General features: G+C 43.4%; 1 protein-coding gene across 4 annotated transcripts in view; it reads left to right on the forward strand.

The window, feature by feature from the left end:
- The window catches only part of NEIL3 (nei like DNA glycosylase 3), a 58,382-nt gene that overhangs the window by 21,919 nt on the left and 10,097 nt on the right, over positions 1-26,366 (forward strand). For 3 of the 4 annotated variants that reach the window (XM_058719928.1, XM_058719930.1, XM_058719929.1), the window contains exons 2-7: positions 320-447; positions 9,715-9,849; positions 10,130-10,343; positions 12,780-12,854; positions 14,935-15,101; positions 26,043-26,200. In XM_058719928.1, the coding sequence (XP_058575911.1) occupies positions 320-447; positions 9,715-9,849; positions 10,130-10,343; positions 12,780-12,854; positions 14,935-15,101; positions 26,043-26,200 (877 nt within the window). Of the gene's footprint in view, positions 1-319; positions 448-733; positions 1,597-9,714; positions 9,850-10,129; positions 10,344-12,779; positions 12,855-14,934; positions 15,102-26,042; positions 26,201-26,366 lie in introns of those variants that run through there. The other variant, XM_058719932.1, reaches the window with a different exon arrangement.

A 26,366-nucleotide genomic window follows, 5' to 3' on the forward strand; every position in this document is an offset into this window, starting at 1 on the left:
TCATTTTTCTGTGCTTTCTTTTCACAGAGCCATATGGTCCTGGAAGAAACTCATTTTGATTGTGAGCCAATTACTTTCTTTTCCATTTATTTATTTGTTTATTTATTTATTTATTTAGGCCTCCCTCTTTTAAATGACTACCTAGTAATTTGACAAGATGTATGTAAACAGCTGATTACATTGCTTGACTTGCTGGAGATTATTCTTTTCATTGGGATGCACCTGGATAGGAAGTATTATAAGTACAATGAAGAATGGAATTGTAATTTTGTTTAGAGTTTGTATGTGTGTTTACATGTGTGTATGTATTCTCTACCAGGCTGCTGCGCTGAACAATAATAAAGATTCCAGCCAGAACTTCTCGAGACTGTTTAATGGACACGTTTACAGTGGTGTACAAACTTTGGGGAAAGAGCTCTTTATGTACTTTGGACCAAAAGCTTTACGGTAAGATAAACCTGTACAATGCATCTTATCTCTCTCCGTTTACAGATGTGTAGGAGGCTTTTCTTGTAGTTCACCGGGTGTCACATTTAATCATGTAGAAAGTACTCCATTTTTAAGAGGGCTCTCATATAAGAGGTTGAGATTCTATCATGGAAAGGCATAAGCAGCAGCAGAATAAATTGTGATGTCATCGTCACTTGGAAGGCTAGTCAATTTATTTCTTTTAAGAAAAACCGATAGGCTGGACGGGCTTCTGGGAGACGTTGGAGGAGCGCAGCGGGGCTCTGCTCTTTGCAGATTCCCCACACGGCTCTTCTCCCCTCGTGTTTTCACCAGGCATTTATCGTATCAGTGACAGCAGTTTCTCTGCATTTCTAACAGCTCCCAGTTTGGTTTAAGCCTGTCTGTAGATTTTTATATTTTTCCATCTCCCTTCTTTTTCTGAAGCCTTGTATGCAATCAGAAACTTACTTATAGAATTCCAAAACTATGCACAGAAGTCACAGATTCTCCATTCTTTCACAGCGCTTTTGCAAAGTCATTGCTAATGTGTTGGCAATGAACGACGAGCAGTCTGCTACCTTGGTTGACTTAACTACAAAAATGTCACAGTGTTTGTACCTGCCAGAGCGTGATCCCCTGTTTAACGTTTGCAGGAAAATGAGAGAGGCCTGTGGATTTGTATCTTTGTCTTCTCAGAGTTTAGCCTAAGGTATCGCAAACTGTAAAGAATGCCTCCTTGAATCTCTTTCAACGTGTCTTTGAGATACTGAGCGATTTCACCTTAACAGAAGAGTCCTGTTCCTAGAGACCTCGTGGTTCTAACTGAAGGCGACTGATGGTCACGAGGAGATAATATGACTGGATGATGGTTATTTACTGCACCTTGTCTCCCACACGTTTAGAGAACTTCGGAGTTGATGACATTGCTTTTCCTTTGAAATGGGCTCTCTTTGTTGTCAGCAGCTGCTGTCCTTGGACAAGTATCACTTCATGGTTTTGTCTCAGTCTGGAAATGATTGCATCAGCATATGCTTACTGGTTCACGCAGTAATGACCCACGGAAGGCTGCATTATCGTTTTGGTAGATGGATGTGATTGAAAACTCTTGGCTCTGAACTGAGCGGGACACAGTGGAGCCCACGTAAGGTAGTTGAAAACACTGATATGTTATTGATTCTCTGGTGTTAGGTGCAGATTTATTTCTGTAGGATGAGAGGGACGTTTTTATCAGGCATTCTCCAGCAGACTGAGAAAGGGGGAATCATTTCTCAGTGCTCGGCTGTCAGTAAGTGTTCCCTGAAGTTCTAAACAAGGGCAATCACCTCTTTAAACGAACTGAACTGGTACCATCCCTGGGGACTACGTGTCTCCACGTATGGATGGAGAAAAGTGCAGTGTCTGGCTTCCTTTCAATTTCCTACAGTCCTAACGACTATTTGATACAATAATTCAAGGTCAGTGGCAGATCAGCTATTTGAATACGAGCCGAGTAACCTAAAATCAACTGTATCCCCCTTCGCAATTTAATATAAGTTAAAAATACACACACACATATGTATATATACACTCCCAACCTGCGCTTCTTAGAATGGGTGACTGTCAAAGACATGTGATCGCTGCGTGAGGTTGCGAGTCTGTGGGCGCGAGATGGAAATGTAGTGTTCATTTCTGACCTCGTTTTGCTACCCACCGGGCTGCTCTGCATCTTAGAGAGCATGTAGCAGGAAACCCACTTAGTGATCGCTTCCATTTATCCCTTAATGCGCAGCTTTTTACAGTTAAAAGTGCCCTGGACTTTAATACATCTTACAGGGCAGGCCATGAATCTTCCTGGTATTCACGCGTAATGGAAGTAGAATGTGGCCCGGCTGCCTGCTCTGTAAGAGGATCTGCCTTGCAAACATCCACATTTCAGAGGGATACAAATTAGAGTGAGTATTTGTTACTAAAAGACGTATCAAAGTGCTCAAGCGTTCCTGCGAGTGCCGTAGAAGACTGAACTTATTTGCTACGCGTTTATTTTTGGAGCCCAGTTGTGGCGTCCTGTGTGACTAATAACCTGCACTCCTTCTGAACACTTTAAAGAAGCTTGTCGGGGCGCCTGGGTGGCGCAGTCGGTTAAGCGTCCGACTTCAGCCGGGTCACGATCTCGCGGTCCGTGAGTTCGAGCCCCGCGTCAGGCTCTGGGCTGATGGCTCGGAGCCTGGAGCCTGTTTCCGATTCTGTGTCTCCCTCTCTCTCTGCCCCTCCCCCGTTCATGCTCTGTCTCTCTCTGTCCCAAAAATAAATAAAAAACGTTGAAAAAAAAAATTAAAAAAAAAAAAGAAGCTTGTCACCTATAAGAAAACAAAAATCATTTTAAGTTTTTGGCTATACACATGGCAAATACTCACTAGAGGAAGCTGAGCCGTAAAGAGCAAGCAGGAATACATGTATACGTTGGCAGTCTCGCTTCCAAGTATCACCTGCCTTAACTGTGGGTGCATGCACCAGCACACGGTACTGTGTGGCACACATCTGTGAGTGTGTTCACACAGACACACACACCCTCCAAGCTGCCATTGTCCATCAAACTGAACCCAGCTGTTACATCTTGGACCAACATTCAAAAGATATTTTTTTAATGAATCTCTCTTTCCAAAGCACTTCGCTATTTCCAACTTGTGACTTACAGGACTCCGGTGGCTTGTATCGTATTCGGAAACTTATCTGAAATGTTTCGGAGGCTTTGCCATTTTAGAGAACCTTTATACATTATCGATTTTGTAATTTATTGGAGTTTAAGTGATACCACCCTCTAAACAGATTTGCATGAGACAACATGTTTGCTAAACAGCCTTTAAGGAATCTGTTCTATGCTGCTCACAAAAGGGTTTTATAGCTTAGACGTGGTTCTTGCGATCTGTCACTTAACATGTTAGAAAAACCGAAGCGTGGGGAGAGATTCTAAATGAAATCATGTACTTGAAGAGGAGTCACTCCTACGATGTGTCTGCCTCACTTGCTGAATTGTCTCTTAAGGATAGCACTTCTTCTGGAAACTGGTGGTCTGGCCACACTAACTTCAGAGTTCCTGTTGATTCTGACACAGTGTTACTGAACCTTCTCTCTCACACAGTGGGTTGGGTCAGTGTGGGTTCTTCTGTGAGACTTTCTCATCTGAAGGCTCTGTGATGTAGGCAAGCTGGGATATGAGGCCTCAGGACTTGTCGGTGGCCATGTTCCCGGGCTTGTGAGGTGGTGCAGGATAAAACCAGCCTGCACAAAGGCTTTAGCCCCTCCTTCCATCCGTTCCTGAGATCCGGCTGCTTTCCTGCCTTTCCTGTGCTTGATTCTTCAGACTTCCCCTCTGATTCCGTGAGCTCAGTATTCCTTAGTGCCTAAACCTGTTTCACTTGGGTTTCTGTTACCTGCAAGTTAAGAAACTGACCATTATCCAAAGGTACAGACTTCCAGTTTACCGTGTATTTTCTCTAAATACATCCTGCGATATAACATACAGCATGGAGACCACAGCATTTAATAACACTGTATTGCATGTTTGAAAGTTGCTAAGAGAGTAGATCTTAAAAGTTCTCATCACAGGAAAAACATTTTCTTAACTACGTTTGGTGACCTATGTTAACTAGACTCACTGTGATCGTTTTGCAATGTATACAAATACTGAGTCATTCTGTTGTACAAGTGGAACTAATATAATGCTCTCTGTCAGTTGTACCTCCGATTTAAATGAAGGAAAGAAAGAAGGAAGGAAGGAGGAAAGAAAGGAAGAGAAAATAAGAACACTCACCATTAAAAGTAATCTGTGGGCAGAAAATTAAACATCTTTAGTTCTTGAGATGGTAAATTGTTGACATTTTTATTTTCTATTTCGGTTGTGATGGTCCTGTCAGGCGTAACTGGAGAAAATCTGGAAATCTTCACCTCTTTCGCTCCCTTTTCCTCCTGCACCTGATGGCCTGCATGATTACCAGTCCTGCCTGCCTTTTCCTGTTTTACTTAATAATACACACCATCTTACTGCAATTTTTTTCCTTATTTTAAAAGTAATGCATAAGTCAATTATAAAACATTAAGAGAGTTCCAAAAAGTCTAACGGCAAAAGTAAATACCACCCATAATTACAATCACCAAAAAAGGGCACTCTTAACAATGTTTGTACACATCATAGATAAAATACAAGTTGTATATATACCATATATTCATACACAATTTATATCACATGTGCATGGATCATATGATATTGTGTATTACAATCTTTATGTAAATGGGAATTTTAATTATATGAGGCTTTTGTTTTACACAGTATGCATATTGGTGTCAAAATATACGTGTGCCTTATTATTTTGCATAGTATTCCACTAGATCGTTTATATATCGCTGCTGATTAGCATTTCACCCCATTTTTCACTCTAATAAATAACTCTGTAGTGAGCATCCTTGAGCATATATCTTTTACCATTGTGATGTTTCCTTAGGATAAATTCCAAGATGTGGATTTGCTAGATCTTGGTTACTGATGCTTTTTTTTTTTTTTTTTTTTTTTAATTTTTCAACATTTATTCATTTTTTTAAAAATATTTTAATGTTTGTTTATTTTTGAGAGAGAAAGAGACGGAGCACGAGCAGGGGAGGGTCAGAGAGAGAGGGAGACACAGAATCTGAAGCAGGCTCCAGGCTCTGAGCTGTCAGCACAGAGCCCGATGTGGGGCTCAAACCCACACATTGCGAGATCATGACCTGAGCCAAAGTCGCTCAACCGACTGAGCCACCTAGATGCCCCTACTGGTGCTTTTTTATATCCCTTTTGAAAGCGTATGGAAATCTATCATGAGCAGAAAGCACAGGCATCTGCACCTGGTCATACAGTAGAGAACGGCCCGTGCGTGGCCTGCCTTGGCTCTGATTGTGTAGTATTTATCCAAACCTCTGTGTGAGGTTATAAAAGCCCAGAAACGTGTTAATGAAAAACCCATGCGCAGCACCGTAATAGCTGTGGAATGGGGGGCGCCTGGGTGGCTCAGTCGGTTGAACGTCCGACTTCAGCTCAGGTCATGATCTCGCTCGTGGTTCGTGAGTTCGAGCCCTATGTTGGGCTCTGTGCTGACATCTCAGAGCTCTCTACCCCTCCCACACTCATGCTCTGTCTCTCTCTCTGTCTCTCTCTCTCTCTCTCTCTCTCTCTCTCTCTTTCAAAAATAAACATTAAAAAATTTAAAAAAAATTGTGTAAGGTTAGGGACCTTATCATAACAGATTGACCTGGCCTGCTATTCTCAACTGATAACTGTAATTTTAATTGTTAAAATGATTTAAATTTACTTGCTTCATAATTCAACATCTGGCACATCTTTGGATCTGGTTCTGTTGACTGCTTTATCTCTTGACATTGAGTCCCTTTGTTTTTCTTTCTTGTTTTTTGTTCTTTATCTCCTATTTTTATGTGCCATAATTTTTTTTGGATCCCAGATAACCCTGTTGAGAGCAACAGTAGAGACAGGTAAATAATATTTGAGCTCAAAAATAGGCCTCTTCCATCAGGTCAGGTGGGAGATTGAAGAGTTGAGCTTGGTTTGGATCCTGTTGTGTTGTCATTGGCTCTGGGGACAGTGACATCGAAAACTTGAGCTGCTGCTCAAGCCTTATGCCTCGAGCATGGCCTGGTGTGGCTGCATCTGGTTCTCTGTGTTTCTGGCCTGCTCTCAGCTTTTACAGACCCTGCGTATTTGTGTTGGGATTTCTCCACACGCTTCTCCTCCCCACCCCCACCCCCACCACTGCTGTTGCCTGTCGTCCAGTGAGAGGTGCATGATGGGGAAAGTGGTTCTTCTAGGCCACTGTGCATTTGGACCTCAGGGTTGCACTTTGCCCAGAGCTGCTGACCCTCTCTTCCCCCAAGGCAGCCACATTCTTACTTCCATGTGGGGGTGGTCTCTAGTCAAAGGGCATTTCTTTCTTCTAAGTGGGAACAGATGTCTCATCGTATCCCTGCAGGAATCCTTGACAAGGCTGATTCCCAGCCTCGCCCCTAAAGACTGATGGCTTTTGCTCTGCTTGTCCTCAGGCGCGGTGCGTTTGGCCTGAGCCCGTTGGCCAAGAGCTTCCTGCCCTCCCTGGTGGCAGCCTGCCTGTGTTAGCTCCAAGGAGAGGACTTCCTGTGGGTGCGGGGGGTTCCCGTTACCCCTGAGGGCCCCGGGCTTTTTGTTTGTACCTCTCCCTCAGCTACAGACAGGTGCCGTGCCACCGGGGGGCCTCCTTCAGTCCCCTCCCAGGACTCCCCTTTCTCCCGCCAACTGCTGCACGCCATGCGACAGAGCTCACACACCAGCCCTCACACACGAGCCCGTGCTCTCCGTATCTGGGACTCCAGGAATTCTCAGCTGTTCCAGCAGCCACACTCAGGAGTTAGAGGTTCTTAGATTCAGCAGTTTCCTTCTTACCCATTTCTACAGTTAAGTAATTTGTGTGTCTGTGTTTCCACGTGGGGGGACTCGGGACTCTTTGGAATTTGGCTTACCTGGCTGCCTGCAGCCCCATGTCTCTGACAGGCTCAAGAGAACTTAGCATTTTGTCAATAATAGTTTTCTCTCCTTATTGGGAGACGAGCTGTATGTGCTTTCAGCTTCCATGGCCTAAGCAGATTCAGAACTCCCTGCTGCTGCTTTCGCATCGTTAAGTCCAGATTGTTTTATAACTTCTTTCTTTAAATCCGTACCATAAGCTTTACAATAATTATATTCAACTATTTTACACTTGTTATTATCCTTAGGTCACTTCTGACTACTTGCTAATTTTCATAAGCAATTGTCTTGTTAGCAATGTACAGTTGTCACTAAGATGAACCTCTGACACCATCGCTGATGCTATTTATGTTTGTGTAAGGATGTTCGATCTTTCTGATGGAATGTGGCTGCTGTTGAAAACAGGATCAGGTATTACTTACTGATCTGTGTTAGGAAGTTATTTCTAACTAGAGGAGTTTTCCCAGTATCACTTCAATTTTTAGTTTGGACATAATTCTTTTATATCAGAACTTTGGTTGCAGGTGACAGAAGCCAAACTCCACTGAGTTCAGTGATTATTTATTATAAGAATATGGAGTATCGTACCTGAAGATAGGACAGTCGGGTTTCAGGGAGAACTGGAAGCAAAGACTACATGCTCTGAGGACTCTGCATTTTTTGATTCTGTCTCTCACTGGCATCTGCTGCAATCTTCCTTTCTGCAGACAGGTCTCTCTTGGCTTCTCTGCTGCCCATGTTGGGTAATATTCCCGGAGACCGTTCCCACATTAGATCTCCTAGTACTCACAAGAAACTGATCTCTCTGCATCCCGAATCCATAAATTCGTCAGGAGAATGCTGATGAATCCAGATACTGGATACTCATGGATCCAGCTTGACTCAGTTGTGCGTTTCTGAATCAACTATGTCAAGGCCTGAGATCTTGAGGAAGGGACAAGAGGTGAACTCAAAGTTGGGCCTCAGGCCCCCTGTTGGCAGGCAGTCATACTACGCAGAGTAAATGATCTTGGGTAACCGGTCTGATTGGGGGTGGAAGGAGCTTGACAGGATCAGGAGATAGAAACAAAGATCTAATAAAATTTTCCTAACTGGTTGACGATAATGAGTCTTAAAAAACATATCTAACTCTTGAATGTAAATGTGATAATGAGCCTATGTCCTGGTCTATAAAAGATCAGTATGGCAATTTTAAAAACAGTACAGATGCTTAGTGTGCCTCAGAAATTTTCACGATGCTGGTATGTTTTTCTTCGTTTAGTGTCAAGGGTACTTAACACAAAATGTGGTACGTTGGGACTCAGCAGTGACAACATTCTGGTGTTCAATTAAAAGAAATAAAAATAAACGAAATACACTTTTGTACGCACATTTTCTTCTAAATTGAATAGATGTATAAGACCACAAAAAAAAAGAAAAAAGAAGCCTACTTAATTTGATTCAGGGCTCTTATTGGGGCTACTGCCGCAATTCGTTTGGGTCTTAACCTTTGAGATATTTTATGTGGATGCAGTTTCATTACAGAAGGTGATTTAGAATCCACTTTATGAGCCATGCAACTAAAAAGATTTTAGATGTGATGGCTTCTGGGCATGACAGCTGTATACCTTTCGCTGGGGTTGAACCTCCGGAAGCTAAATTATGGAGTACTTACAGGCACACATTTTTCCTGTCAGGAACTATGGGGCATGTAAAATGCATTTGTGATTGATAGTAGGGCACACAGAGTTTAAAACCCACATTTTTAAAGTTAGACTGGTTAACCTTGTACAATACTGTAACATGGTGCCTCGGAATTAGAAGCACCGTGTGGTAACATTTGCTGCCAAAAGAGCCAAATTTATTAACTCAACAAAGCTGTAAGGAGAAGGATCAGAAAGGCGGAACACAGTATTTCATCTCGAGAATCATTTGCGATCTCCATCATCAGAGGCCTCACAAAACCACTTTTTCTCTTGCTTTCTTTCATGTGTGTGTGCATGCATGTTTTTACTGGACATGCTAATCAGTCCTATAAAACCGGAAAGGTTCCGAAGTTTTCGTCACTGCATTGTGTCTTTCAAGCTAACCGTAAATATTTATAAATCCCCTCTTCCCAATACGTATAAAGGTAAAAGAAAACTAAAAAGAACTGAAGACAATAGCATTTTGACTCGTTCTCTTTTGATAACGTAAGATTTTGCAAAAAAATTGCTTCATTGTGCATCCCAGAGCAAGGGGGAACAAAACAGGGTCTTAAACCGTAGATACCATTTTGGAGTCGGTAAACACTTGCCATCCATTGTGGCTAGAAATACGGAATTTGAACGTTAGTGGCTTTATAGAGTTTATATAAAAAACAAAACAGAAACAACTAGAGGCAATTTAAATCTAGCCTCATCTCATCCAAAGCCTTTGAATCTGAGAGAAAGCGGAGACGCTAGATTGTTCTGTGAATAAAAGTACTTCATCTGACAAGAAAAGAAGAACAGGGTATGTGTTCCTGAGCTTATTGTGGGGCCCTATTATTTTCCTAGGAATTTATTTTATTTGTGGTTTGAAAAACTGATTGTCACACCTAGTTTTATAAGGATACAATGCCCTAACAGAAGAATATATAATATGAACTACATTGTTTGCCCTCTGAAAGCGCCTGTCTTGACTATCATTTGTTTTCTTATAATCCAAAAAGTGAAACGAAGGAACAAAAACTAGATATGCAGTATACTTTCTGCCACTCAAAAATGGGTCTGATGTTGTTTCAGGATTCATTTTGGAATGAAAGGCTCCATCATGATTAATCCACTGGAGTATAAAAATAAACATGGAGTTTCTCCTGTCCTTGAAGTCCAGCTCACTGAAGATCTCATTTGTTTCTTTGACTCATCGGTAGAATTCAGGTAAAAAGGAGAAGAAAATAAAAGTACTTCAGCTGGAAAAGTGCAGAGTTAGAGCTGCGGTTTGAAATGTGGAGACAGGTAGATGTTTTAAAAATGGTTTATAACTGATAAACACTCATTTTGGAAGAGGCGTCGGATAATCTAGTTTGTTAGGGTCTTTATTGTTTGGCTCTAGAACTCTTCAGGCCCTGATTAACGGAAGGTGTGTGTATCCGAGATCATTTTAAATGACACTGTGTGAAGACTTATGATGAATGTCTTTTATATTTCCTTTCTACAGAAGCTCTACAGAAAGCCAACAGAGAATAAGAATGATGGAAGAATTAGATGTATGTTCGCCTAAATTTAGTTTCTCAAGAGCAGAGAGTGAAGTTAAAAAGCAAAAAGGACGGATGTTGTGTGACGTGTTAATGGACCAGAAAGTATTGCCTGGGGTGGGGAACATCATCAAAAATGAAGCTCTCTTTGACAGTGGCCTCAACCCAGCTGTCAAAGTAGGTGATATAAGTATTTTTTTTTTAAATGATTTCTGTATTTTTAAATACTGTTAAGGGACCAATGTGTGACACTTGAGTCCGTGTTGCAGTAAAACATTCTCCCCAAACAGAGACTTTGAGGGTGTTTGTTGTCGTCAGCTTCTTAATGAGGCCAACACAGACCACTCTATTGTTTTTAAGTTTATTTATTTATTTTGAGAGAGAGTGGGTGAGGAAGGGACAGACAGGAAGGGAGACAGAGAATCCCAAGCAGGCTCCGAGCGGTCAGCGACGAGCCAGACGCAGGGCTTGAACCCACAGCCGTGAGATCATGTGTGACCTGAGCTGAGATGAAGAGTCGGACTCTTAAGCGACTGAGCCACCCAGGTGTCCCCTGACCACTCTGTTTAAAATTGCCCTGTGTATACCTTTGTCCCCACCTCATGTCCCCCATCGTCCCTAACTTGCCTTGGTTTTTATTATCCTCATGCCATGGATCACTTTTTGATCAACCTAACTTTTACTTGTTATACTTACTCCTTAAAATCTGCCCCCCGCCCCCTGTGGCCATGCAGTCTCTTAGGAGGAAGGTGTCTGTTTTGCGCATTGAGGTAGCCAAGCGTCTAGAATGCAGCGTCTAGCACATGGAAGGCATCAAAGAAATACCTGTTGGGGGGTATGAACGAAGTAAGCTCACAGCTTCAATTCACACTCCACACACGTATTCCTGCGTGTAGCTGTTCTGATGTTAGCAAATGCTTTGTTGGTGGGATAAGCAAGGAAGAGGCTGAGGAGTAAGAGGTTAGTGGGGGGATGGAAACAAAATTTGGAGCATTTGTTAACTAGCTTATACTGGAATGAAGGGAAAATATAGATTTCTGGGGAGGGGCGCGTTTTCAGGACAAGGACCGGGTTTGGTTGTTTTTTCCTTGTTCTTCAACAGAAGAGACACAGACTTATTTAAATGAGAAAAAAAATGGTAAAGAAGGGCAGGTTAAATCTGTAGGAAAGAGAATGGTGATTTATAGGGCAAAGTTGTAAGAAGGTCAGAGAGCTTACAACTCAGACCCAGGTAGAAGGCTATGTATATTTTAGTTTCTAGGGAAGAAATCTACCTGAGGGCTTTTGCCTATATCCAGCTAGTCTCTTTAAACTAAATCATCTTCTACATGAATCCAAAGGTACCTTTTGATTTTTGTGTAATTATTTCGTAGTTTTTATTAAATCCAGTCCAGTAAGAAATAAGTCTTAAAAGAAACCAGTTAATGATTTTTCTAGATTAGATTCTGCTTTTTGACTCTTGGAACAGGTTACTTAAATTTCTGTAACATGGGAGTAATTAATAAAACAGATTTTTAATAAGAATGAGCTTTTTAAAATTACCCAGACCTCTATGGAAAACGTTTTTGAAAAAAAGAACCCGGAGTATTGTTATTATCTCTAATAATCTAAGAATTCACTTCTTACTTGTATATCCAGCCAGCCATTCATCTAGTAAAGGATCATCTGCCCATAATGTCTGGGAGTTTAAAAATTAACGGCAGTTCTCAAGTTCAGCTATTCGCCCCTTAAGAGCACATGCACGGTTATTGAAAAAGTACAGTTTAACATTGCAACGTATGAGGGAATCTGTTATATAAGATATGGGAAGAGACAAGTGTGTTGTAGAAGCGTATATGTTTTAAGCTTTAAATAAACGAAAAATATACAGAATACTTTCATACTGTTTATGTCGATTAGATGATTTTAGGTTTTATGGTCACTGATAAATGAGTTTCTCTTGTATATAGATGTATGTATACATTCACGTACATAAACAAGGATAAGTCATCAGAATTTTTCCTGGCCTCACCATTGAAACCAAATGCACATGGTGAATAATTCTACAAGGATAACAGTGAGATTTATGCCAGGCTGTGTCACAAAAATTTCTTCAGGAAGGTCTATTTCTGAGTTCTTCCATGTGTTAATAAGTGCTCTGATATTAATGCATGTATGTAAATTCATATCTTTTTTAGGCCGAATAATGTCCTCGATGGTCATCTATTCCTGTGCTGATTTTTCCCTCCCTTCCCCTTCCTTCTTTTTCCTTTTGTTTTCTTTCTTTCTCTCTTTCATTGTTTTCTTTTTGCAAATCCAGCAGGACTTTTCGAGGTGGCTGATAAACAATGCTGGGACTTTGAAGATGTCTGAAACAGAAGAGATATTCAATAAATACTTGAATTTAGATATAAAATTTAGAAATAAGAATGGCAGTTTTTAATCCGTAGTCCTATCACGTAAAAATAAAACCATCGTTACTGACACTAAATAAATGTGCGAGAAATAGAGTTCTGGAAAGTATGCGTGTATTTGAAATCTGTTGAGAGTTCTCTTAGAACTGGCAACTGGTATTATTTTTGTAGAGTAATGAGCAAATCATGAAACTGTCCTCACTTGTTTTTCTATTTGAAGGCTTGTCAGTTAACAGATGAACAGACCCATCACCTTGTGAAAATGATACGTGACTTCAGTGTTCTTTTTTATAGGGTAAGAGCAAAATTTTTTCTACTTGTGAAATGTCAACCGCTTCCCTTTTCATTGCACCAAAAATGTTTTGGCTGTATGTAGCCATCTAGTGGCCAGTGTGTACAGGTACAATAAGGGAGAGTGATGTGTGGGCATAATGAACATCTGGAAATTTTATGTCATGGCTCAGTCCAAACTTGTCTCACGGTAATTATTTTAAATTTAGACTAAGGTGGGGAAACAGCCATGTTAGCATTTTACTTACAGTCTCATTCTCTTTTGGGGTATATAAAAGTAAAATGTAGGAACTCGAGAGAGAGAACTCAGTTCTTTGGAATAAATAGTCCTCCGTTCAGTCAGATTTTGCCACTTGCTGTCTGTGTGTTTTACATCATGTAGGTAATTTAGGTTTAGTTTCCTCATCTGTAAAATGGGATAATAAATTTTCTCCATCTACCAGAAAGACTATTTTGAGAATGAAATAAGTACTTGCTAACCTGTAAATTTTGGAAGTTGTAAATATGCGTATACATGTGCATATAGTGTTCAAAAAACAAATTTTATCTTTTAAACAAGGTATCATGAATGTGTCATTTTTTTTTTTTCTCCACTGTCCATTTTCTGTATTCAAAATTTTTATTTTCACTCTGTTCAGAAAGGCAGCTATGATAGGAGTCTTCATTAATTGGCCTGGAGTGTTACTGAACCTCCTGCTTTACGTGTGTGCCTTGAGTATTATGACTATTTTACCTCTTGAGAGAGCAAGAGAGAGAGAGAGAGAGAGAGAGAGAAAATGAGGTGAGTGGGGGAGGGGCAAAGGGAGAGGGAAAGAGAGAATCCCAAGCAGGCTCTGCACTGTCAGTGTAGACCCTGATGTAGGGCTCGATCTCATGAACCACGAGATCATAACCTTAGCCAAAATCAAGAGTTGGACGCTTAACCTACTGAGTCACCCAGGCGCCCCGTAACCTTTTTTTTTTTTTTTTTTTTTTTTTTTTTTTTTTTTTTAGTTTTTTTAAATGTTTATTTTTGAGAGACATAGAGAGAGTGGGAGCAATGGAGAGGCAGAGAGAGAAGGAGACACAGAATCTGAAGCAAGCTCCAGACTTTGAAATATCAGTACAGAGCCCAACGCGGGGCTTGAACTCAAAAACCACGAGATCATGGCCTGAGCCGAAGTCGGACGCTTAACTGACTGAGCCACCCAGGAGCCCCACCCCATAACTATTTTAATATTCTGTATGCTTACTTATTCTTCCAGGGGAAGGTGATTATAGAGAACTATCCATTTTCTGCCCCTGTTAAGTTGGGTATTTTAATACTTCGTTTAAATCGAAAGAGGTTGTTTGTGTGATTTTCATCTTACATATGGTGAGTCATATTTCTGGGTCTTGAGATTTTCGCAGTGCTGATGTAAACCCAAAACATCCTCTTTTTAGGAGCTTTAAGTATATATATGTGAGTAGAATAAAACTGTGACAGGGAATATCAAAATGTCTTTTGAGTTAGAATGTATACCAAATGGAACATGTTCTTGGCTAGGAAGGCATTTGAATTTTTATTTTCTTTTTTAGTGAATTTGTAAGATGAAAAGTGAAAAAGTATTGTCAGATCAACAAAGAAGATGATCTCAAGTTTTTGGCCCTAGAAATAATGTTTTGTTTTTGTCTGTTGAAAGAAAGTGAGCAGCTTTAGTGTTCTAAAAACAAATCAGATTTGAAGTTAATCTAGTCTTTTTCTTATAACCACATAATTATGTTTAATTTAAAAAAAAAAAAAACCTTAAAAGCATGAGAGACATTTAGAACTTTTGTATCCCATTTAGATAAAAAGATAATGCTATGCAAAGGATAATTTTGAATACTAATAAGTTGTACAATAATGACTTAATTATTTCACACAAATGTTGTTTGACAAATATTGCTGAATCTTGTCAATACCTTTTTCTCAGATGAAAAGAAAAGATTATATGGACATATGTACAAACATGTAAATTTTAACCAAATTATTTTCAGAAATGACTTTCAAGAACGTATCTTTGGCTCCTTAGCAACACTGTCTTATAGAAATATTATAATGTTTGGTTTTTGTTTGTTTTTAGTGCCGGAAAACTGGATCTGTTATCTCTAAACACTATAAGGTTTACAAGCGTCCTAACTGTTGTCAGTGCTGTTGCAAAATAACTGTGTGTCGCTTAGGAGAGAATAACAGGATGACATATTTCTGTCCTCGCTGTCAAAAAGAAAATCCTCAACATGTTGACATATGGTGAGTTACCTAATGTAAACGTATATACCATTTGCCCTAATTGGCTAACTCAAAAACTATTAGTAAGAACATAATTCAAAGTCATTTGAACCCTTGGAAGGAAATGGTAAATAACATTATCAAAACACCAGGATAGGGCTCCTGAGTGACTCAGTCAGTTGAGCGCCCGACTCTTGATTTCAGCTCAGGTAATGATCCCAGGGTTGTGGGATTGAGCCCCGCGTTGGACTCCGCCCTGAGTATGGAGCCTGCTTAAGATTCTCAGTCTCTTTCTCTTTCTCTCTCTCTCTCCCTCTCTCCCTCTCTCTCTCTCTCTCTCCCTCTCTCTCTCTCCCTCTCCCTCTCCCTCCCTCTCCCTCCCTCTCCCTCCCTCCCTCTCCCTCCCTCCCCCTCCCTCCCTCTCCCTCCCTCTCTCCCTCCCTCTCTCTCTCCCCCTCCCTCCCTCTCCCTCCCTCCCTCTCTCTCCCTCCCTCTCTCCCTCCCTCTCTCTCTCTCTCTCCCTCTCTCTCTCTCTCTCCCTCTCTCCCTCTCTCTCCCTCTCTCCCTCTCTCTCTCCCTCTCCCTCTCTCTCCCTCTCTCTCCCTCTCTCTCCCTCTCTCCTCCTCTCTCTCCCTCCCTCTCCCTCCCTCTCCCTCCCTCTCCCTCCCTCTCCCTCCCTCTCCCTCCCTCTCCCTCCCTCTCCCTCCCTCTCCCTCTCTCTCTCCCCCATCCCCCGCTCACGCACACTCTCTCTCTCTGTCAAATTAAACAACAACCACAACAGAAAACAGGATAAGCTGAAGACGATAAATGGACCACTTCTGGATTCAGTAGAACAAATGCAGTTCAGATGTTAATATCTAGCATTTGGTTTTTATCTTGTTTGTAAAATGATTACCAGGAGGTGTAGATAGGTCAATAATTGGACAAATGCAACTCTCTTCAAAGGTTTTTTGCTTTAGTTAGAAATAATACTAAAAAACCTAAGGCAGATCTCTTTACAAAATTCTTGTCTTATTGGTTAAATAATTGGCTGCTTGCTAAACAAGAACGCGGTGACTCTTCCGGCTACTGAGTATGTCTATTCCAATTACGCCTTCCAGAACTAGGGAAATAACCACAGGATAGGTTCAGGGACCCCACTGAGATGGATCTGAGCTACGACTCCCTTGATCACCTGACCTCTCTAAGCCCCTACTTTCTCAGTGGAGCACAGTGCTGTTTTGAGTCTCTTTGATTAGCCTCTGTTTGGAGCCAGTGTCCAGTGGTCCCCAAAACGTCTGATTACTTCCTTTTCCCCAGTGCTCAGTTACCCTGGTAAAAGGCTTTAGGTCCCTTTGGGAAAGCCTGGGACAAATATCAATAATATAAAGGAGTGTTGGGCGCCTGGGTGGCTGACCCAGGTGTCTCACTCTTGATTTCAGCTCAGGTCATGATCTCACAGTCCGTGGCATCGAGCCCCACGTCGAGCTCCGCGCTGAGCATGAGCCTGCTTGGGATTTTCTTTCTCTCCCTCTGTCTCTGCTCTTCTTCTGCTCACACTTTCTCTGTCTCTCAAAATAAATAAGCATTTAAAAAGTAATAATATAAAGGAGTGTATGTGATCATAAGCCAAAATAACCAGTACAGACACAAAGCACATGAAGTGCCGTAAGAGTTCAGGGATGTTAAGTGTTTATATGTACACACAAAGCTGGAAAGATGTCATAGAAAAAGTGTGAAGTTTGCTTTTCTTTTTCTTTTTAAATGTTTGATTTTTGAGCGAGAGACAGAGCATGAGCAGGGAAGGGGCAGAGAGAGAGAGGGAGACACAGAATCTGGCGCAGGCTCCAGGCTCTGAGCCGTCAGCACAGAGCCCGACGCGGGACTCGAACTCACGAACCGCGAGATCATGACCTGAGCCGAAGTCTGATGCTTAACTGACTGAGCCACCCAGGCGCCCCTGAAGTTTACTTTTAAAAGACAGTTAGCACTTTGGTGAACTGAGAAAACAAACACCATTGGGAAGGTGGAGCACGGAGACCCTGGCCGTTAATGAATAATCACGGCATGGTCGAGGGAATGACGGTAACACGGGCCACGCCACAGGAGGCTCTGGGTTGGTGGACCGTCAGAGCCAGTTTTACAGGTAGAAGGGGATCAAAGACTAGGAATCATTAGCTGTTCTGGAATGGTTGATGGATTGCCTAACTCAGGAGATTAAGGACTCTTCATTGGGGGGGAGGCCAAGAAGCTGGTGCAGTGACAGTTGCCGGGCCTGAGGTCAGGACCCTGGCAACGGAGAAGAGGAGCGGGACTTGGGTTAAAAATCTTAAAAGTCAGCGAGAATTTTGACAGGTTTGATATGTAAGGTGATGTAAGAAGTTTCAGACCAAATAATAGAAATGTTCACTCAGAGGGTCTGGGAGAGTTGGGATAGAGTAGAAAAGATGAATTTTGTCCATGTAAAGCAACAGTGGACTGTCTGAAGAGATGTGTGATGGGCCCTGTCACAGTTGGCAGGTCATGGCTTGATGGTTATTACGGGCAAGTCTTCCTTTTGTTTTTGTTTATTTATTCATGTTGGAGAGAGGGAGAGGGAGCACCAGCAGGGGAGAGGCACAGAGGGAGAGAGAGAATCTTAAGCAGGTTCCATCCTCGGTGAGGAGCCTGACATGGGGCTGGATCCCATGACCCTGGATCATGACCTGAGCCCAAACCAGGAGTCCCAACGCTCAACCGGCTGAGCCACCCAGGTGCCCTCACTAAGTGAAATACTCAAAAGAAATCAGTGCACAGGGAACGTAGAGAGGCAGGAACCAAGGTCTGAGCTTCAGGGAATATCCAGAGTAGGAGCAAAAGAGTGAGCCAGGAAGACACAGTGATGTGCTGAGGAATAAGTGCCCAAGCAGGGAAGGAAGCAGCTGTGGACCCTGGGGAGGGAGGCGCCATCTTGCCCAATGGCAGGCTTAGGCCCACGGGCTGGAGGTGATGGGCCGGAGGCGGTCTATGGGGGAGGCCCCCATCTGCGCCTTCCCCCGTGTGTCTGCGGCAGTCTCCCCGCCCTCCCTGCCCCTGTGGTTTCCTTTTCATCCCCCCTTCTCTTGTTCTAAGCTCCCCAACCACTCAGCTTCTTCCTCTCGGCTTCTTCACCCCACCGTACTGCCACCAAGATCTGAGGTATATTTAGGTAATATATTTATTGTGCAGATTTATGGTTTTCTTAGTTTTAATGTTATAGGTGTACACTTATCTGACCAAATGTGTATGACACAGTATCTGGCAGAAGGACATTGGATAAATGTTTGTCTCCTGAATAAATGATTGATGTTCTATATTTGTTTTCTGTGAATTGATAGTTTTGGGGGTTTAACAAAAAGTATTCTTCCACATGATCAAAGAAATATGTTGATTATCATGTAAATGTTGATTCCAAAGGTTGTTGGAAACTAGGTTTTAAAGACCGAAGGGTTCCCTGCAACAGACATAGGGGCATTTGTAAGCTAGGGGAGGCCTTGCTCTGCTGCAAATATTCTGAGCCCTGCAATGCGTCCTCTCTCCTAAGCTACTTCTGACTTACGCATTGGCATTCAGCTTAAGACATCATTTGGAAAAGCAACTGTATATTGAGAAACAAATGTGTGTATAATAAGACATTTGAAAACTAGTAGCATTTGTCCTATTCTTAGAGATTTCTATACCGAAGTGTATTCTGTTCATTTTCTGGATGAGTTTTTGAACATTTTTAATGTTGATTCCATTTCCTCATCCTAAGTTAAAGTCATCTCAAATTTAGTTGAAGAAATACAAAAGCCCAACAGCATTGATCCCTTTTATTCTTTGAATCACACAAAGTTTATTTAACTCCTTCATGAAGCCCTCCCCAATTTTAGTGTTTATGGATTACGCCGCACTGAATACTTACACCATTTATTGTTGGCTCTTTGTATACGAGCTAGCGTAATATATACAGGTGAGTATTTTTTCCTTATGAGGAAACCGCTGTCTTTTCCTTTTCTTTTAAAAAAAAAAATTTTTTTAACGTTTATTTATTTTTGAGACACAGAGAGACAGAGCATGAACAGGGGAGGGGCAGAGAGAGAGGGAGACACAGAATCCGAAACAGGCTCCAGGCTCTGAGCCATCAGCCCAGAGCCCGACGCGGGGCTCGAACTCACGGACCGTGAGATCGTGACCTGAGCCGAAGTCGGATGCTCAACCGACTGAGCCACCCAGGCGCCCCTCTTTTTTTAAAAAAAAAATTTTTTTTTTTTAATGTCTTTTCCTTTTCTGTGCTAGTCTTTGTTTTATAAATCTTTGAAAATTTGTTACTACTGTCTTAATTAGTGTCTGTTATAATTCAGGTACTGCAAATACATAGACAAAGTTTAGGGGTGCTTGGGTGGCTCGGTCGGTCAGCGTCCGACTCTTGGTTTCGGCTCAATGTCGCGATTTCCCGGTTTGTGGGAGCAAGCCCTGTGTCAGGGTCTGCTCTGTGTCTGCTTGGGATTCTCTCTTTCCCTCTGTCTCTGCCCCTCCCCGCGCACACGTGTGTGCATGCTCTTTCTCTCTTTCTCAAAATTAATAAACATAAAAAAACAGTTAAAATTTAGCCCGTCAGAGCCTAAGGTGGGGAGTGAATGAGTAAGTAGATCATTAACCGCCCCCCGGGTTTGGAATGGAAGTGCTGCAGAGGGCACTTTTGTACCAAAGCAGTGGAGTCGTTCTTCCACTTTGGGGAGGGCAAGGAAAGGTGAAGAAGGTGACCTTTGAGATCTGTGGAAGGAATTCCTCCAAGACATGAGGCAGGAACATGCATGTGGAGAGCTGCCGGGGGGCGGGGGGAGGGGGGGGGGGCTGTTTGTTCCTACCAGGAGACACGTTCAGGTCTCTGAAAACCATCTAATTTGGAAAGTATTGAGAATTGGTTGCTAGTTAATGAGAAGTTACTGATGTTCACAAGCAGGTTCTTTTTTTTTTTTTAATGTTTATTTATTTTTGAGAGAGAGTGTAAGGGGGGAAGGGCAGAGAGAGAGGGAGACACAGAATCTGAAGCAGGCTCCAGGCTCCGAGCCGTCAGCACAGAGTCCGACAAGGGGCTCGAACTCAGCGACCACGAGATCATGACCTGAGCTGAAGTCAGACACTTAACCGACTGAGCCACCCAGATGCCCCTACGAGCCAATTCTTAAGGCAGGTCTGAGCTGGCAGAGATGTCTGAGGGGAAACGGAGCAATCACAAGGCACTTAGGAGACATGAATGAGGAAAATCTCTAACGGGTTAGTCTTGATAGGATAGCCTTGTTTTGGGAAGCGAGTTTGATCACACAATTGTCATGTTTAAAAACATAATTTAAAAGGGATTCTTCTGAGTACAAGGAAAGAAACCCAGCTCAAATTATTTTACACTAGCATGGGAATCTGTGGGTCTTGTAGCCAAAATGAACATTGGTGTAATTCATGGGATTAGTAAAAAGGTGTAAAAGCTCCAGTCTCGGGAACCGGAACCCACCGAGGCGCCCTTGGCTGGGCACTCCACAGACAGAACAGGTGGAAAGAATAAAGGCAGATCTAAGGTGCTTCCTGCTTAAGCCTCTTCTCTCAAGACTCATGATAGTAAATTCCTTTCAGCAGAAGAAGCATGTTCTGGAGGGCTCCCAGGAAGGCCCTGTGCCCCATGAGGGAGGGTCCCGGTGAGACTGGAGTCACCCCGGGAAGTATCAGTGTCCCGTGAGGAAGGGGCCCTGTTAGAATGGAGTAGCAGTTGGTTCCATTGAAATAGCAGTTGGGCAACAGCATGGATGTTCTTTTTTTTTTAAAGGGTTTTTGTGGGTTTTTTTTAACGTTTATTTATTTTTGAGACAGAGAGAGACAGAGCATGAACGGGGGAGGGGCAGAGAGAGAGGGAGACAGAATCGGAAGCAGGCTCCAGGCTCCGAGCCATCAGCCCAGAGCCCGACGCGGGGCTTGAACTCACGGACCGCGAGATCGTGACCTGAGCTGAAGTCGGACGCCCAACCGACTGAGCCACCCAGGCGCCCCAGATGTTCTTTTTATTCAATGTTTATTTTTCGAGAGAGAGAGAGAGAGAGGGTGTGTGAGCAGGGGAGGGATAGAGAGAGAGAGAGAGAGAGAGAGAGAGAGAGAGACAGAATCTGAAGCAGGCTTCAGGCTCTGAGCTGTCAGCACAGAACCAGATGTGGGACCCGAACCCACAAGCTGTGAGATCACCACCTGAGCCGAAGTCAGACGTGTAACTGAATGAGCCACCCAGGCGCCCCTGGGTGTTCTTTTTATTCAAACATTCTTTAAATGGTGCTTTATTTTACCTAACTTTCTTTTTTTTTTAATTAATGTGTACATTTCTACCTTTGACAAAATAGTCTGTTTTGTTTTGACACAGCAAAATGAGTTGTTTCCCGTACTTGTACGTGGTTTCCGTTGAGAAGGGCAAAGATTTCCTTGGCGACACCCTCATCCTCCACCTGTATCTTAAGCCTTTGGTTTCTAAGAACACAGCCCCTCCCCATTACCTGATAACCTGAGATCATAGTTGAACCCGCTAGTGTTTGCAGTCACTGAGAGTATGTCCTAAGAGAAGCAGGGAAAGTCCCGGAGAAAGCCTTGAGGTTGCTTTCACTTTGCTGATGAGAAGAAGAAAAGGAGCGCTTTGGAAGAGCCCTGGAAAGTGATTTAGAGAGGGACATCCAGGCCGTTAGAGCAGGTGAGGCTTGAGGGATGACAGCCAAGAAATGGTGATCTTCCAGAAAGCAAATTCAGTAGATAACATAGGACAAAATTCATTCATTAAACCTCTCTTTGTGGCATATCTGTGGAACTCTATATTGCAGTGGGAGGAGATCTTAAGAAAAGGCTCTATGTCCATGTATGTGTAAGATGTCAGATAATGACACGCAGTGCTCGGAAGAAGCATCAGCCTCAGTGAGGGGACACATGGCGACAGGGAAGCTCATTTTCAATAGGTTGGGTGGATGAAGTCCCTGAGGAGACTTTTGAGAAGGTCTGATGTCTTGTAAAGATCAGGGGCGGAGGAGAAGGCGACTGGAGAAGCATGAAGAAGTCTCTGGTGTCATGGAGAGAAAGAAGGCAGGCATGACTGAGCGGAGCAGAGTGAATGTGGGCGCAGGGCTGCTCCACTTCGCAGGGCCCGCCCGGCCATGAGAAGAAGTTGTGGTTTTATTCTGAGTATGCTAGGATGCATCGGAGGTGTGGAACGAGAGAGAAGTAACCGATTCATATGTCAAGTGGTCACCGTGGGCAGCGTGGGGTCCACTGACTTTGAGTTAGCCGGGAAGCCACTGGAAGGTTTTGAGCAGACGGATGACGTAAACTGACTTGTGTTTTACGAGGATCGTGCGCCCACTGTGTGGAAAAGGGACTGTGGTGTGACCAGAGTGAAGGAATGACATCTGGGTGCCCTCACTAGTGCCAGTGGTAAATGATGGCAGCTTGGCTGGGGTGGGGTGGGTGGTAAAAAATGGTTCAGTTTAGGCTCTTTTTATTTTATTTTTTTAAATGGTTTCTTTTTTATTTTGAGAGAGAGAGAGAGAGAGAGAGATAGTGCAAGTGGGGGAGGGGCAGAGAGAGGGAGACACAGAATCCGAAGCAGGTTCCAGGCTCCGAGCTGTCAGCACAGAGCCTGATGTGGGGCTCGAACCCATGAACTGTGGGATTACGACCTGAGCCAAAGTCAGACGCTTAACTGACTGAGCCACCCAGGCGCCCCTTAGGCTATATTAGAAGTTCAGGTAAGGTTAAGGAGTGAAACTTAAACAATTTAGGGAACTTCTTTATGAAAAAAAAATATATTAAAAAGTATGAATGCAAAGTTTGCTTTTACTGTGAATATTTAGAATAAGAAATAGATAACAACTTTTAGTTTTTAAACACCGCAGGCATCAGACAAGTAAGACTCTCTCAGCTACCTGCCACGGCTGGGCGATTACCTTCTTCCGTGTTTTGGCTCCTTGCCTACTACTTGCCTTGTAGTTTCACCATCAACAACATCGTATTTTGTCATTATCAATAGACGAGCAGATTGTCCTTTGGCTTCACAATCGGCTGCCAGTGGTGGCACATCTCTCGCTTGCCCTGTACCGTTTTGCTCAAGCGCTACTTGCTGTCTGTGGGGAGGCCCTCGGAGCGACGGTTCTTAAAATGTCCGTGTGCACCACAGTTTTCTGGAGGGCTGTCCGCACAGATGGCTGGGCCTCGGCCCCGAAGTTGAAGGCCCGGGGAGGGCCTGGCCTGAGAGTCTGGGTGTCGGACAAGTTCCCACACGATGCTGATGCTGGTGGCCCGAGGACCTTGGAGGAGACAGCCAGCCCTCGGCTCTCCCTCGGCTGCCTCTGACGTCTCACCTCTTCCAGGCTGGTCCTGGGCTGGTGGTAGGGGGGTGTGCATGGTGGATGGCCTTGCAGCCTGGGTCATCCTGGCCCTTGAGCGAAGGATGGGCGGGCTGTCTCAGGTCCTTCTCCTGAAAGTCGAGACGGTGCAGCGGCTCCCGATGCCACCAGGGCACATGGTCCCTGGCACCGGGCAGGTGCGGGATAGTGCTGGCGGGGCACGGGCCTTGCCTACCAAGAACGCCGGGGCGGACACTGCCGAGGGTGCTGTCGGCCCCCGGCAGGCTGCTGGGGTTCCTGCTTCTGTTGTTCCCGGTCCCCACTCCGGTCCCTAGAGGAGAACACACTGAGCTACGGAAGCTTCTTGAGCTTCAGGGTAAGTCTGCCCCTGGAGCAGAGCCTACGCGATTTGCTGGTGCATTGGATGTGGGATGTGAGGGTAAGAAGTGTTAGGAATGACTTCTTGTGGGTGTTTGGCCTGACGGGTGGAGTGCACAGTGATGGCGTTTACTGAGATGAGACAGACTGGCAGTTGCAAAGGAGTGTGTGTGTGTGTGTGTGTGTTGGGGCTGGGGAAGTGATCGTGCATTTTGTTTGCACTAGCTTCCTGTGGTTGCCATAACAAACTACCACAAACCTGATAGTTTAAAGCAACTGAAATGTATTCTCGCACAGTTGTGGATGCCAGAAGTTCAACAGCAGTTTCACTGGGGCCAAAGGTGTGGGCAGGGCTGTGTTCCCTCCAGAGGCACTAGAGGAGAACCCACTGCCTTTTCCAGCCTCCGGTGGTTGCCCGGCTTCCTTCGCTTGTGGTATGCGTCACTCCAGTCTCTGCCTCTCTGGTCACATCGCCTTCTGTTGCATGGGTATCAAATTCCCTCTGCCTCTCTCTTATAAGGACACTTGTATTTGGAGTAAGGGACCACCCAGATAATCCAGGGTAATCTCCCCCATGTCAAGAGGACATCTGCAAAGGTCCTCTTTGTAAATTCACCTTTACAGGTTCCTGGCATTATGATGCGATGCCTTCAGGACACCATTCCACAGTCCACTACTACATGAAATTGGAAATTCCTGTTGCACATCCAGGTGGGGATTGGAAAGAATTTCTCGGTAGTGATTAACAGTGGAGCAGTAGGGGGAAAAATGCTTCCAAAGCTGCCCTATGTAGGTCACAGTGAATATATGCTTAATGGTTAGTGAAATCTATAGGCTAGAAGATAAGAGAGGTGAAAAATTGGAGCTTGTTGAAAATCTGAGGAGTACTTAAATTGTGTTTATTTCATTATGAATAAATACATCTTGCTGCCTTTCAGAGTAAGTTGGGAGGAGGGCAGGAGTTAGGTCAAGCAAATTCTGTGGAAGGTCTGGTATTCCATAGGAATAAGAAAAAAGTCAGTAAACATCAAAGGGCCACAGTGACATGTGTCTGATTTCCAGATTTGCTTATGTTGTTTGTTATTTCACCAGACAAGGGTGAATTCAACAACTGGTGTAATTATATGTAAGGAGCAAAATGTTACAGGAGACCAGGTACCTCTGGGAGTCAAAGAACTCATGTTGTGAGATGTAAGGCACCGTGGCTTTTACCAAAAGAGCTTTTTCTGTATTAATGTTGGGAATAAAGGGACCTGTGATGCTGCCGTGGTGCTTACCCACGTGACATGCTCTACAGAACGGGGTTCTGTTGTTTTGTAAGTGTATTTATTCATTTATTTATTTAGAAAGCAAGAGACTGAGAAAGAGAGTGAGCGGGAGAGGGGGAGAGACAGAGGGGGACAGAGGATCTGAAGCGGGCTCTGAGCTGACAGCGGAGAGCGCGATGTGGGGCCCGAGGTCGTGAACCATGAGATCGTGACCTGAGCGCAAGTCAGACGCTCAACCGACTGAGCCCCCCCAGGCATCCCGGCACTATGTGTTTAAGAGTAGGACTTTATCAGAGCTTTTAAAGGCATTTTGTGTAACGACAAATAACCAGTCAGGAACTCCAGTTGGAAAATCATGATTCACTTTTGTGTCCAAAAATCAGGGTTGGTTTTACTGTTTTCTTACTAATCTTATTAGATATCTAACATGAAACAGATTTGCCCGAAGGAAAGTACGCCGAGGCTGGGGATCTTTTTCTTCGTTACAGATCAGCTATTTGGTGTAGTGCTTAGTGGATAGTGTTGAGAAATTCTGGAGAGATCTGGACATGAAGGAAGTGTAAAATGTTTCTCGTTCTGCTTTCCACGTTCTAATTTCTGCCCAAGTCTTTGCTTCATCCCCACCCGCTAGTTGGGTTGAACAGAGATATCTTAGGTTGGCTTTGGGAAGAGTGCCGCTTACTTAAAACGTTATTTGAGAAATGCTTCCTAGTGGTTATGTCCAATGTTCTTAGAGGGTTTTAAAAAAACAAAACCACAGCTCTGACTGTAAACAAAAACATTTATTTGTTATTTCTGTCTTTAATAGCAGTCAGCGGGACACAAGCGGAAACGTTTTATTCTGAGATAGTTAGGGCTTGTACACATTTGGACGTTAATGTTTCTGTAAGAGTTTCTAAAATACCCTGAATGTATAGGAACAAGGCAACTGTAAGAGTGGTAATGGTTAACGTTACAAAATTCTCTGGTAGCACGCTGCCAAGGAGAAACACTACGGTCACCTGGCCATCCAGCAGAGGGGACCATGTGGCTCGGAAATCCGAAGAGCAGTGGACGTGTGTGGTCTGCACGCTCATAAACAGGCCGTCTTCGAAGGCTTGTGATGCTTGCCTGACTTCAAGACCTATTGGTAAGACTGAATTTTGATTTTGAGTTCAAAGGCAGCTAATTATACAAAGCTGTATATCTTGTTCCATCTTGATATTTCCTAAGTAAAATGCTTTCTTTCTGCAAGGTTTAAAGGAATTGCCAGGCTTTGCATGTAAACCATGCTAATATTCTGTTCAGTCCTTTTT

This window comes from Neofelis nebulosa, chromosome 3 (genome assembly GCF_028018385.1).
Source record: "Neofelis nebulosa isolate mNeoNeb1 chromosome 3, mNeoNeb1.pri, whole genome shotgun sequence".
Taxonomy (NCBI): Eukaryota; Metazoa; Chordata; class Mammalia; order Carnivora; family Felidae; genus Neofelis; species Neofelis nebulosa.